At 40.0% G+C, this 13,277-nt stretch overlaps 1 protein-coding gene across 2 annotated transcripts in view; it reads right to left on the reverse strand.

Moving 5' to 3' along the window:
• Positions 1-435: 435 nt before the first annotated feature.
• The window catches only part of uacab (uveal autoantigen with coiled-coil domains and ankyrin repeats b), a 58,716-nt gene continuing 45,874 nt past the window's right edge, over positions 436-13,277 (reverse strand). For both annotated transcript variants that reach the window (XM_042491508.2, XM_042491517.2), the window contains exons 12-19: positions 13,017-13,049; positions 12,154-12,246; positions 10,994-11,024; positions 10,831-10,880; positions 7,837-10,545; positions 6,938-7,090; positions 6,191-6,256; positions 436-4,590 (exon numbers count right to left, since the gene is read on the reverse strand). In XM_042491508.2, the coding sequence (XP_042347442.2) occupies positions 4,519-4,590; positions 6,191-6,256; positions 6,938-7,090; positions 7,837-10,545; positions 10,831-10,880; positions 10,994-11,024; positions 12,154-12,246; positions 13,017-13,049 (3,207 nt within the window). In that variant the 3' untranslated portion in view covers positions 436-4,518. The remainder of the gene's footprint in view (positions 4,591-6,190; positions 6,257-6,937; positions 7,091-7,836; positions 10,546-10,830; positions 10,881-10,993; positions 11,025-12,153; positions 12,247-13,016; positions 13,050-13,277) is intronic.

Raw genomic sequence — 13,277 nt, forward strand, 5'->3', positions numbered from 1 at the left:
CATTAACATCTACAAAAAATACATTTTCAGTTACGTTAAATAACGCGGACGTTATCCATGGAAGATTACTGTAACAGTGTCATTATACACAATAAAATTTCATGGATTTTCCAAAATTTTCAATGTTTTGTTTTGACTTTTTCTGGCCTGGAAAATGAATTCAAGAAATTTCATGACCTTTCAAGGTTTTCCATGACCACAGGAACCCTGTATATTATCTTGTGAGATCAAGTAAATTAACTAGCATACAAAATGAAAATATATCCCCTTTCAGGACTGCAGGGCTCCATAATGTTGAATATTTCAAAGAATAAGTGAAAATTTGGACCCCCTGGTGGCGCTGAATGACACAGAGGTCGGCAGGATTTATTCTCTGGGGATCATGAATATTTCGACCACACTGCTGGCGTGGCTAAAACAAAAACAAAAAAGCAGTTTTCTATGTTAGGCACTTTTATTGATTTTTGTATTATTGATTCACAAACACAAATATTACTGTCAAAGACATCAACCAATTTAAACAGATTGGTATACAGTTTATTTATTCAGAAATTTCAGTGGATTTTAATTTATCGTCTATGTTAGCCGTAGAGGGAAGACAGAAAGTGTTAATTCCTAACATCTGCATAACAAAATGCAAGAGGTATTTTCTAAATTATCTGTTGGTGTAAACAGAGTTTTTGGCCAAAATATAAAAACAGAGAGTGAGAAATGTGTTTAGTGTGTTAGCTGAAAGGCAAAGAAAAGAGTGCTTCATGTAACTAACCGTTAAGGGGTTCGTCTATCTACATAAATAATGTTCTATTCTCATCACATGGCGTCCTACAGTAAAAGTTACCCTGAACATGTTCTGTGCCGTTCTACTTCCAGACCTGCTGAATATCAGAATTGTCACACTGTAGTACAGTAATTAAAGTAGTACAAAGCTATGAAAAATATATCAGTGTAAAGGCATACGAGACTCGCTCAACAATCACAACAGCACCGCACGACACCACCAAGAGTCACACAGAGCTGGCTCAGGGGGACGCAGCCCTTGTCCGAGGAGAGTTCACTGCTGCTGAGATTAAGTTTTATAACATTAAGTCTTATAATAAATCAGCTTTTGTCTGTCTTTTAAGCAGGTTTGCTTAAAAGTAGTAATGCAAAGCAACAGATTTTAGTGGATAAAGCTGTTTAGTTTTTTCATTCATTTACTAAACTGTAAGATTTACAGCAAACTCCCAGCAGATATTACATCTTCCAAAAACAAGCACTGCCTACCCCTGGGCCACACTGATTATTACAGTTTCTATCAACCTGGCCTGCCAAGTCTCTCCACTAGAGGACACTCTGGTTTCAACAAAAGGACGACGTGCCACTGCAAAGACACAGCACAGAGAGCTCCACTCCACACTCCTCCATGACTCAAATCCAGCACAAACCATGTCCAGATGTCTGTAACGAGACTGTGTGAGTGACATGACTCCCACATCTGTCACATTATTGTCTACCATATACCAAAATGGCAACTAGTTTTATATTCGGATGATTTTTTTGTATTCTTCTCAGGGTCTTTGGATTAATCTGAAAACATCAGTTTGGACCTTCAGGAGATTATAACTGAAATAAAGAGAAAAGGGAGAAGCTGAAGTGTAACAACAGACATGAACAAAGTAAAAGGATAGGTTCACACAAACACTCAGATGCCCACATGTGCATTAAGAGTTATGGATGGTGAGATTATTCCTTCTGTCCACAGCGGACGTGACAGGATTCCCTGATAATACTGTTTTAATGCACAAGATAGGGGACAAAATCCTTTATATAGACCTGAACAAAAACGCATTTTAGTTAGTTAATCCATGTGGGTAACTTCCAAAATTAGAGATTTTAGTGCAATATTGACTTGTTTTCTTTTAGTGCTGTCCCTGCAGCTCAGTAGGGAAACACAAAGATTTCACACTAAAAAAAGTACAATTATCTTAAAAGCAACCCACTTGATGATTAATTCATACTGCTAATTCCCCATATTACAAGGCAGACACTTAAAAAGTCCTAAAAGGCACTGAATTCATTAATCTATGAATTGTCATATTAAAATGTTCAAAATTCTCCAAAATACAAGTAGTGAAAAAAGGATTTTTTAGAATCATTTTTTTCTGACATTGCATTATAAAATCTCCAAGTTACTGGAAACATCGATTTAAAACAATAAAGACAAAATATCTATATTAAAAAAGGCCTATTGCAAAAACATCACATAGATCAATTTAGAAGAACCAACAACAGTCATTTTTTTTCGTGTGAATGCTCAGAGCAGAGGATCCACGGGCTGCTGGCACTGTGGGGGACACCGAGAAAAGTAACTTCAACCAGATTTTTAACCAATATTTCACGGCCTGGCTGAAACCAGCACAAGGCAATACATATGAGGTTCGGTGCATTTTATACATTTTATTTTTCCACAATCTGCAAGAAAAGCAGTGGATCCCTACACGCAGAGTGAGAAACACAAAACCACCAAGAAATCTCACAATGAAACGGCACGTTTTGTCCGTTCTGTTCTACTACAGTTACTGCTGGAGTAGGTTTGGTTTCAACACTGACACGCCTATAAAACTGCAGGTTTGAGCATCAAACGATGAATTCCCTGCATTCTGGTGAATTTTTATTCATCAATTTTTGCCTTTTCTGCATCAATTTTATGGTGGAATTATCTTTAATTTGGTCAAAACAAAAGTTCTGTTATACTTTTAGGCGTCTTTTGGGGACAAATGCACATGTTCTAAATAGGGGTGTGTGTCCCCTTAAATCTACACCTATGCCTTTCTCTCCCACAAGACCAAGTCAAAGTCATGTTTTATGTTTCAGTAAATATTTGGGAAAATTGTTTCTATCATGAAATAAGTGATGTTGGTTCACGCTTTTTCGCCATCAATTTTTGTTGTAAAGCTGGTCTTAGATTTCACTCTGAATGGCATCAAAAAGTCTAAAAACTAATTTGCCTTTAGCTGTAGGAACCCTGTATTATCTCTGTTTACACTTTCAAATGTATTTTTGCACAGAGACAACGCATCTTAGATTATAATCACGTTAGAAGAGATTTTTTCACTGCGGGTCACAATACAGCGACAAATAACTCCTTCAGTTTACATGTGGGCATGTGAGTGTTGTATCAAAGGACAGGTTCACAAGTTTTTAAAGGATTTTTTTAAGGGACCAGTATTGCAGCTTTCAGACGTTAACATTATGAACTTTATCCTTTAAGGTCCACTTGAAAGAAATGTGAATCTATCCCTCAAACATGCTGTTAAACACGAGAACATGCTGTGTGAGCGCTGACTGTCAGGTGGGAATGTGAAAAGTGGTCTTTGTGTTCATGTCTGTTTTACATTTCAGATGAGCGTTTCAAGAGTGAGCGATCTATGAGAGGGACCTAATAACTCCAATAATCAATGGATATAATGCATTAATGCTGCATAAAGCTGCACAGATTCGCATAATTTAGAAATGTGCTGAATGTCATCACATAACGTACTGTCAGAGAGACTGAAATATGTTCCTGCATAGATGTAGATCATTAAGTTACAGTGATTTCACAGATCAGCTGGATATAGAAAATTATACGGTAACATTTATGAGTCTTCATCCGCTGAGTTTCTACTGAAGTTGAAAACAACACATTTGTATCTAAAATCTACAGTTATTCACTTTCACCCACAACACACAGATTTAGGGCCCTTTCACACCTTCCTCATTTGTTCAGGACTTTCGGACTTTTGAGTTTGATCCGAACCAAAATCACAAAATCTCTCCTGGATCACAAACGGCCGAACTTTGGTCAAACCGAACCACGGTGCGCTTTGTTTCCTGTGAGAAAACATTTTTTTTGGATGGTTCAGACTTTCAGAAAAAGTACGGTAAGTTTATGCAGGTTATCATCACGTGATCAGAGTGGTGTAGCGCCTCGTCTGCAGCGTGTTTGTGGTTGAGCGACAGAGACGGCGGCTGCGGTCAAAGCAGACACGTCTTTTTCATTGGCGACAGGAGAAATGAGCAATAATGTCATTAAATTATAGTAAACGTACAGTGTAGGTTTCAGTAGCACATGGGAGTTGGAAAAAAAAATCATGAAAACTCAGACATTTTTTCAATTATTTTCAGAGAGGATGAGAGAGAAGCTCACGTAAGTGATGACGACAGGACACACTGTAGGTGTGTCATGTATAGTTCTTCAGTGCGCTCACGAGATTGCAGTGTGGAACCAAAACTAATCAGATCAAATATATACAGCGTAACAAAAATGTGGACCTTGGCGTTGACTTTTCGGTGTGAAAAGGCCCTTAGATATCTGGGAACAAAAGTGCAGCCATACCACTACAAAAAAAAAAGGATTTCCAAGCGGAAAATTTTGCCAAATGACAAACACACACACTGGGCACCCACAGGGGCCACATCAGGAGGACTCAGCAGTGGGAGATGTGAGAATGGTGAATTTGAGTCAGCAGGTAGCACTTTGTTTCGTTGGAGGAAGCTTTAACACACAAACTCCTGTCTCATGCGGATGATCTGTAGTAAGGCGGCCTGGACGTCCTCATCCATGTGGCCCTAGAGAGAAACGCAGTCAGAAAAGAGCGTCAGTTAATCTATTTGAACCATATTTCTCTCTGACTGTGTTTACATGCACACTAATGTTCCACTGTTATTATTGAATCTGATACAGGTCACATAAACAGCAAAATGTGTTTAGATATTCTGAATGTAGCATTTTCCAATTAAGACATGCAAGAAATGTTGGTATTATTCAGATTAACAGCATTCTTTGGACGTTCAGAATATGTGTCTCAACAGAGGTTTTACTACAGTTTGCAGCACACAGTCTATTGACTGTTTACGGTTGGCTCTGTGCATGTATGTACAGTGCAGCGTTCAGTGGCACATGTTGCCAACATGTTGAGATGCATGCCGAAAAATAAAGGAAAAAAAGGCCACGTTGCTGGTCAGGAGAAATACACCTACTTTGAAGCATTATGAAAGACTTGGATAGTTTTGGACGTTTTTGCAGGTCCATCAAAAAGTGCAGGCCGACATGAGTTCTTTTTTCCTCAGTAGCAGTTTGTGACTCACATTGTGAGTAACTGAACTGCTGATATGTCAATCCACTTTTCTACATTTTAACAAAATTAGCCCATATTAATCAGAGTATGCACAGCTGCATGTAAACAGAAATATTAGTGAAATATTGATTCATTAGCCATGTAAACAGCAGGATATTGTGTGTGCATGTAAGCACAGCCACCGCGAGCTCTGTTTTTCGTTACTCACATAACATCATTCTGTGCTTCAGCTCCCGACAGTGATTGTGCACTTATAGTTACATAGTTTTAAATGATTCTTGCTGAGTCCATGTTTTCTCGTATACTTTTGTTTTTTGCCTTCTTGAAGTTTCCTGTTTTGAAGTATGGATTTGCAGCCTGCTCCCACAAGATGTCCAACCATTAACTACAATGTCTACCTGAAATAATAAGCAGGCTACTGTAAAGTAAACACATAAAGTACCTGCAGACCAAATGCTGAAAGTAGGTTGATCTTGATTTGACAAAAGCGCAACCAAGATTCAATAAAAAAAAACAATGTGATTTAATAAACATATTTTCTTACATATCATTCAATGATTGCAAATGTATGATTGTTTAGATTTTTTATCTGCTCTTCTAGTGTGTCACATAACCTTTCAGTCACTGCAGCCGTCCTGCAGCAGCTGTTGTGACAGCTCCCAATTTATCCCTTCTTTCTGTTCCATGTAGGTGGCAGGAAGTTATGATTAGCCAATAACTTTTGTGAAGAGAGGATTTTCGAATAAGTGAAGTTTTTAAAATCAGAAACTGTTTCTGGGAACGGCCATGAACTGACACAGTGCATGGTAAATCCTTGCTGTGTGAGTATGCCTTTTATGAAATCAAATATTTAAATCAAATCATTCTTTTTCTTTTTTTTTTCCAAAACAGGTCACTTTTATCATCTTAGTTATTCTTGGATGAATTCTGCTCTCTGTGACTTCAACCTCCTTACTATTTTTGTTCTTAAACTTCTGTAAGGTCGTCAGAAAACTGAACAACAGACCTAAAATTATTTTAATTTACTCCATTCATGGGAAATGAAATCAGACATTTTGCACCATCAACTGAGATAAATGAGAGGAGCTTACCTGTGCTGCACTGAGGAGATGAGTTCGATAAATGGAAACCACCTCCCTGTGTTGCCTCTCAGCATCCTTATGGAGCAGAAGAGAAAGACATGAAGACGACACAGTGGTTATTGTTTCAGTCAGTGTCAGTGTTGTAAATATCGACGTGGTGCAGTCACTGAGTGCATCTACAAGGACATGAAATGTTTATGATCTGTTTTTTCTGTAATGCATGAGGCTGAGCATCTTCATCCTCTTCAGCCCTGTCCGACACAGTGGTAGTGACACGTTTAAGCCACATTTTTCCTTCTCTACTTTATGTTTTAACAGGATTAAGGTTTTCAGTCTTCAGTCTTAAAAGAGAAACAAGCTGAGCAAATGTCAGCCGCAGGTCGGCTCCAGCCCCTGCGTTGTTGAACAGTATTGGAGAAACACTGATTTTTAATGTGAAACTGCCTCATTCTGTGTTTTGACCAGTTTAAATCACCTTGTTTGTTTGTTTTGGAAAGGAGAAGCCATCTGCAGATAACGTGCCTCTCAGTAAAAACCTCCTGAACGATGAAGAAATCCTAAGTGTAATGACAACATTGCTTCGTCTTTTGTTATTGTTTTGAATGTGAGACCCCTTATGGCTGAAAATGACATATTTCAGTTGAAATGAATGCATCGTTGCTGTTGTTTTTCAGTCAGTCTCTCACAAGAAAGCATTACTGAGCAGTAAAATAAAGCAGAATTTGCAGGTTTACATAATTTTCTGTGTCCACTCACAGCCAGCTGTTGCTGTAGGCTCTTGATCTGGGCTTGGAGTGTGTCGATGTGCTGCGTCTGTCTCTTATTGGGCGCGTTGCTGGTGTACGCCAGCTGGGACAAACCATTCAGTGCCTGCTTCAATCGCTCAACATCTGTCAGCAACTCTGTGATCTGAGAAACACAAAAACACACAAATATTGACCTCAGTGCATTTTTCATTACTGGATCAACCATGTGACACAACTGAGATGGAAGTAATTTAATTCAAGAAATAGTAACAATTTTGATTTTATTTTTTAGAATATATATATGTATGTAATGTAGGTTTTCTTTCTTCAGAGTAAAAACAAAAGCTTTTTAATGGAAAGCTGCCACATTTTAAATCTAGAGTAGTTACATTAACCCTTTCAAACATGAGCAAGAAGAAATCACATAAAATTAGCAAGAAATAAGTCAAAAGTACAAGAAAATTACTGTAAAATTAGCAAATAAATAAAAACATAAATTAAAAGTTTTAAGAAATGATCTGAAAAGGTGCTTAGAAAAAATAACTGTGCAACAATGTTAAATACATAAATATATATAAGTATGATAATTAAATTAAATTAAAGTATGGTATAAATATAGTTTTGCAACTTTTTCCCCCTATCTTTTTAAAAATCATTTTTTAAATCTGCTCATTTCTTGCAATTTGCCGCATATGAATAGCCAAGTTTCTCATTGCTGTTTTTCCTGTTTTCAAAAGAAATCACAAATTGCTCGGCACTCAAAATACTTGTGAAAGGCCTCTGAATGCAACACAAGAAATCAATGTCTGTTTTTGTCAGGGTGAAGCTACAGTCAAACAAAAACGTATTGTCTGTAGCAAAAGTAGTTTAAAGAACAAAAAACTGACAGACAGCAAACAGAGTTTCTACCTTCTTGTCTTTGGCTTCAGTCTGCTGCGCCGACATCTGAATCCTCCTCTGCAGATCACCGATGGTGCTGAGCGACTCGTCATATCTCTCCTTCAGCTCCCTGATTTCTCTCTCGATGGCGCGTCCCTTTTCCTGGACGGCCTCCATCTCCGTCCGGGTCCTGCTCTTCTCCTCCCTCGCCTGAGTCGCCTCCCTACGGGCCTCCTCGCTCTCCTCCTCTAAGCTCAGCAGCTTGTTGTTGAAGGTGGCGGCCTCCTCCTCCAGCTGCTGCTTCTCCTTCTTCAGCTTGTTCATTTGGTCTTCCTTGTCCCGAATATCCTCGAGAGCCTGAGTGGCCTGAAGGAGCTCAGACTGCAGCGCGGCCACGTCTTCGGCCCTCTGGGCGCTGTTCTCCTCCTCTTCATGGAGAGCCAATCGAAGCTTGTTAACCTCAGCCTCCAGGGCTTCTTTGCTCTTGGCCTGCTGTTGCAGCAGAGACGCCTGATCCCCGCGGAGCTCCTGAACTTCTTTCTGTAGGGCACAAACCCTCTGGGCCTCCTCCTGCTGAGCCTCTCTCGCTTTCTTGCAGTCGGCCTGGGCCTGCTGCATGGCGTCATGGAGGGCTTTAAGCTCCGTGTCGTATGTTGCTATCCGAGTCAGCTCTGATTTCAGACGCTCCTGGAGATTTTGGATCTCAGCATTGCTGAGGGTGTTCTGGTTTTCAAGATCAGCTTTCTGAAGTGTCGCCTCCTCGTGCTGCTTCTCTAAGTTGACGAACTTTTGCGTTAACTCCTCAAATTTACCTTTAAACTCTTCTTCCACATTCCTGTGCTTTTCACTGCTAACGACAGCAGAGGCCAGTCTCTGTTGAACACATTCAAACTCAACTTTTAGCTTCTCCTTCTCCAGTTTGTTGCTCTCTCCAGCAGATTTTTCTTTGTTGTACTTCTCCTCCATTTCCAATAGTTTGGCTGTCAACTCCTCCACCTGCGCACTGTGAGAGTTTTCTTTCTCCTCAGCCGCTGTCAGAGGGATAAACTTGGACTGAATAGCCTCCTGGATGGTATCAAGTTCTCTCTTCTGAGCCTCCAGTTCTTCGGTGAGCTTTTGAGTCTCCTCCTGAGCCGACACATATCTCGCTGACGCCTCGTTCGCTCTGTTCTCTGCCTCGACCACAGAAACGTTCAACTTGTCTGTAATCGCTCTGTGATCTTTAACGCTCATATAGTCTTTTTTCAAGTCCACCAGGACTCTCTCCAACTCTTCTTTCAACTTAGCATTTTCTTCTTTCACATTCTTCAATTCTTCCCCACTTTCTTTTCCTTTGGTCTCCAACTTCAACATATCAGATTTAACACTCTCTAAGGTGGAGTTCAGCTCCATCTTCACTTGCTCGTGCTGCTGTCTGGGAACGTACTCTCCCTCCAGGCTCTGTTTTAGAGTCTGGCTCTGCGTGGTCAGCTGCACACACTCTTTATCTCTGTCTTCACATCTCTTCTGCAAAACTTCAAGTTTCTTCATCAGGTCGGCGTTCTGAGACCTCAGACTGTCAGTTTCAGTCTGGCGTCTCTCGTTGGCGCTTTGGAGAGTTTTGATGTCCTCCTGCAGCGTGGCCCTCTCAGTTTGGAGCTGCTGGAATTGCGCCTCTGCTTTGCCGTAACGTTCACTGGCTTCCACCAATTTGTCCTCCAGCTCCTCCAAAGCCGTCACCATGTTCCTCCGCGCTTCGTCGTGCAAATTTATGGGTACAAAATCGATCTCAATCCTGCTTTTGAGCTCATCCAGCTGCTCCCGTAAAATATCCCTCTCCTCCTCGCTCTCCTCCACCTCCTGAATTAGAGCTTGGCTTCTAGTGGTCACATCGACAAGCTTCCTTTTCAAAGAAGCGTTTTGCTCTTCAAGCGCTGCCTGAATCTTCTGTTGCTCCTCCGAAGTCCCCGAAGCGCCCTGCGAGGAAGGACTGTCCAGTTTTCGATGGAGTTCTGCCACCTCCTCCAGCACACGATCGTAGTCTTCCCTCAGCTCGGCGATCTGCCGCTCCTTCTCGTCGACGGCGTTGGTCAGCAGGTTTTTCATGTTGTCAAACTTCTCGGCTGGTACTGTGTTGCCGTGTTTCGTCTGAGCCTCCTTAAGCTGGGCCTCCATTTCTAACAGCGTCTCTGCAAGTTCATCCCGTTCTCCAGTCAGTGCTGCGAGCTCCTGGTTCAGCCTCTCTGCCTCCGCCGCCAGCTGGTTCTCGCTGCTCTTGTACTCCTCCAAGGCCTTCTCGCTCTGTTTGAGGCGGTTACGAACACGACTCACTTCAGCTGAAGCACCTTCATACTTGGTCTTGATGTCCTGGAGCTGAGCACGCAGTTCTTCTGTCCCCTGACCTCCTAAGTGCTCCTTAACAGCGACGACATGTGCTTGCAGCTGTTTGACCTTACACTCAGAGTCCAGCATCCTCTTCTGGACGTCCCCCAAAGCTTCCTCCAGTTCTTGAACCTGCTGGTCGGCCTGTTTCTGGATGGTGTCTCGGCTCTGAACCAGTTCCTGGCACTCTCGGTTTTTGCGGTTCAGGGCAGACTGAAGGCGTGCCGTCTCCTCCTCCGCCGCCTGCTGTCGTCTCTTGACCGTCTCAAGTTCATGTCGGAGTGCGTCAAGTTCACCAGAGAGGTCCCAGCCTACAGCGGGTGGACTCTTCTCTGGAGGTCTGGACATTGAACGGGATATGCCCGGATTCTGATGCATCTGCAGAGAAAGAGGAGAAACATACTCATTTATTATTAGTAGTAATTTTAAATGTAAAACCAGAGTACTTGTTTGAGAGTACAGAATAGTTGTTAAATGCACCTTAATGCATTTACAAAGTCACTGACTTGTAATTTTTCATTACTGACAGATTAATTCTTAGTTGCAATTCTCCGATCAGGATCTAAATACCGCATTAGCAGGTTCATTTTTCAACAGACTGCTAACACTGTATTTTAGACATTTGCAGGTCATGTGAAACAGTTCAACAAACAAAAAACTCACCCTCTCAGAGTCCAGGCTGAAGGCTTGTTTGACCAAAATGTTTTCTTTACCTGCAAGACAAACAGTAAACAAACAACATTCAAACCTCTTCGTACTCTGCAGGTGAAGGTTGTGATAATGATCAAATGTTTCTTTGTGATTCAGGAAATGGACAGAAGCTCACCTTTGATAACAGACTGCCCAGAGTAGTCCCCCTGTGAATACAAACAGAAACTCATTACAAACAGCTGAACTGAGAATTTTTAGATTTGTGTTTATTCTGTTTTTAACACTACACCGAATGTTTACCAGTGATGATTTATTTCAAAAACGACTGTAATGTTTACTATGTTCTTAAGCATTTTGTCAAAAACAGATATGTCGCTAAAGCTGATGAAGTCTAATATCTGGCTGGCACAATATTCATTCATTCGACCTGTATTTAAGACTCGGGAAATCAGTTGAGGGAGACCCTCATTTTCAATTATGCCGAGCATTAATTAATATTAAAACAATCAAGAAGAAAACAAATAACAGTTAAAATCTAAATAAAATTGTTCAAAACTACAAACAATAATAAATAATAATATCAGATTTTCATTACAAAATTTTTGCGGCCAAAAGAGTTCATGATAACTATCCGAGTACAATATCTATAAAACCTTTTGAAAAAAATAATAGAATTGCCATTATTGGTAATTGACATTATCAACATTAAACTTTTTTCAGTGCCATCACTTGTCTGATATGACAGTTTTGTAATATATCCAACCTTCATGAAGGTTAAAACAGTCATTTTTGTTGGAACTGTTTCAGAGAGGTTTGATTCAACTGTGTGATCATTTTGGAGAAGAAGTGCTTCTCATATTTAGCCTAACCCTGGTGGTTTTCAGCTAGGGGACGCCAAGGGTACCCCAAAATGGGAATTGTTTATGTTCACAATTTAATTCACCGTAAAAATGAGCCCAGTGTGAGCAAAAGTCATACAATTTGACTTTTCTGAACTGTAGCCTCCAAATTACCCGAAGAGTTAATCAATGCCCATGTAAAACTGTTAAACTCTGAACATCGTATGACGGTTTCACCAGATGATCGTTGCATCACATTAAATTCGTTTTAGCCTGGTGTACCTAATAAACTGGCAACTGAGTTTATGTTTAGTAAGAAAGAACTTTAAGACTTTCAGACCTCAGACAAATCCTGTATTCACAAAAATGTAACTCAAAGCTTGATATCAAATATATGTATTAAGTCTGATTACAAACAAAATACATCTTCACTGCAATGATTTCCCTAAAGATTAAAGGCTCAAAGTTAACATCAGATTAAAATAAAGTCACTGACCAAAGTACTGCGGAGTTGGACTTTGACTGTCTCCTGGCCTCGAGCCCCCTCCTCTCTGTCTTTGGCGCTGAGTAACACCTTCAACTGCTCCTTCTGACCCAAGATACAGACAGACAAAAGACACCTTCACATCAATAAATGACAAACTGTAATTTTATATAATCATTTTTTAATATTAAATATTCAACAATGGCAAACAGTTTTTTAATTCAATTAGTTATACAAAACCCTTCAACTGAACTGATACGATTCAAAAATATATTTATATAAGTATTTTTACATCAATGAGAAATGCACAGAAAATGTCAGCCAAACACAATTTCTTAAAGGTTTCTAAAAACTGGACTTTATGACGACAGCCGACTGACTGAATGGACATTAAATACAAAACCAAAGTGGACATTTCTTGTACTTTCCCTTTTTGAACTGTAATCAAATGGGCACGTAAGTGGGAATTGGTCTGCCTTTTTTGGCGTTGCTATAGTACAGCTTCCTCCAGTGTGCAATAATTGGTACTTTGCAAAGGTACTTTTAAAGTAACCTCTCAACAGTGGCTCTCAGACGCCATCAAATCTCAACTGAGTGGCTTTTTTGGCTGCGCTTCATTTTCTCTTCACCTCCACATGCACAGTTATGTGCTGTTACAGCACTAACAACATCCTTTCACAGTCTTTTATTTTCAAAAAGTTATAGTCACTTAAGATTGTTTTGACACTGCACACATAAATGCTTCTTCTGTATAATGATGGCATGCTAATTTCAAGTGCATCCATTGTGAGATTCAAACAAATGTTACCAAGGAAACAATGGAAAAAACGGTGAATGAGTCTCACAATACACGAGCAATCAACTTTCTTTCCTACCTCCTTTTGAGTGTCTTCCACAGTGATCTTTTCCTGCAAATGAATAAAAAAAAATCATGTTAAAACATACATTCAATTAAATTATTAACATTACATGAATAAAACATATCTGATTGAATTCCCTTGTTTTCCTACAATCAGATACTGTTCCAGCAACAAACAATGATAAATAAAAAAATCTATTATGCCAACTGAATGTAGCATTTCCAATCAGCAAACAATCAATCTTTCACATGGGCAATTAGTAGGGCTGGGCAATCA

Source organism: Plectropomus leopardus, chromosome 1 (genome assembly GCF_026936395.1).
Source record: "Plectropomus leopardus strain MGB_pleo_1.0 chromosome 1, ASM2693639v1, whole genome shotgun sequence".
In the NCBI taxonomy this organism is placed as follows: domain Eukaryota; kingdom Metazoa; phylum Chordata; class Actinopteri; order Perciformes; family Serranidae; genus Plectropomus; species Plectropomus leopardus.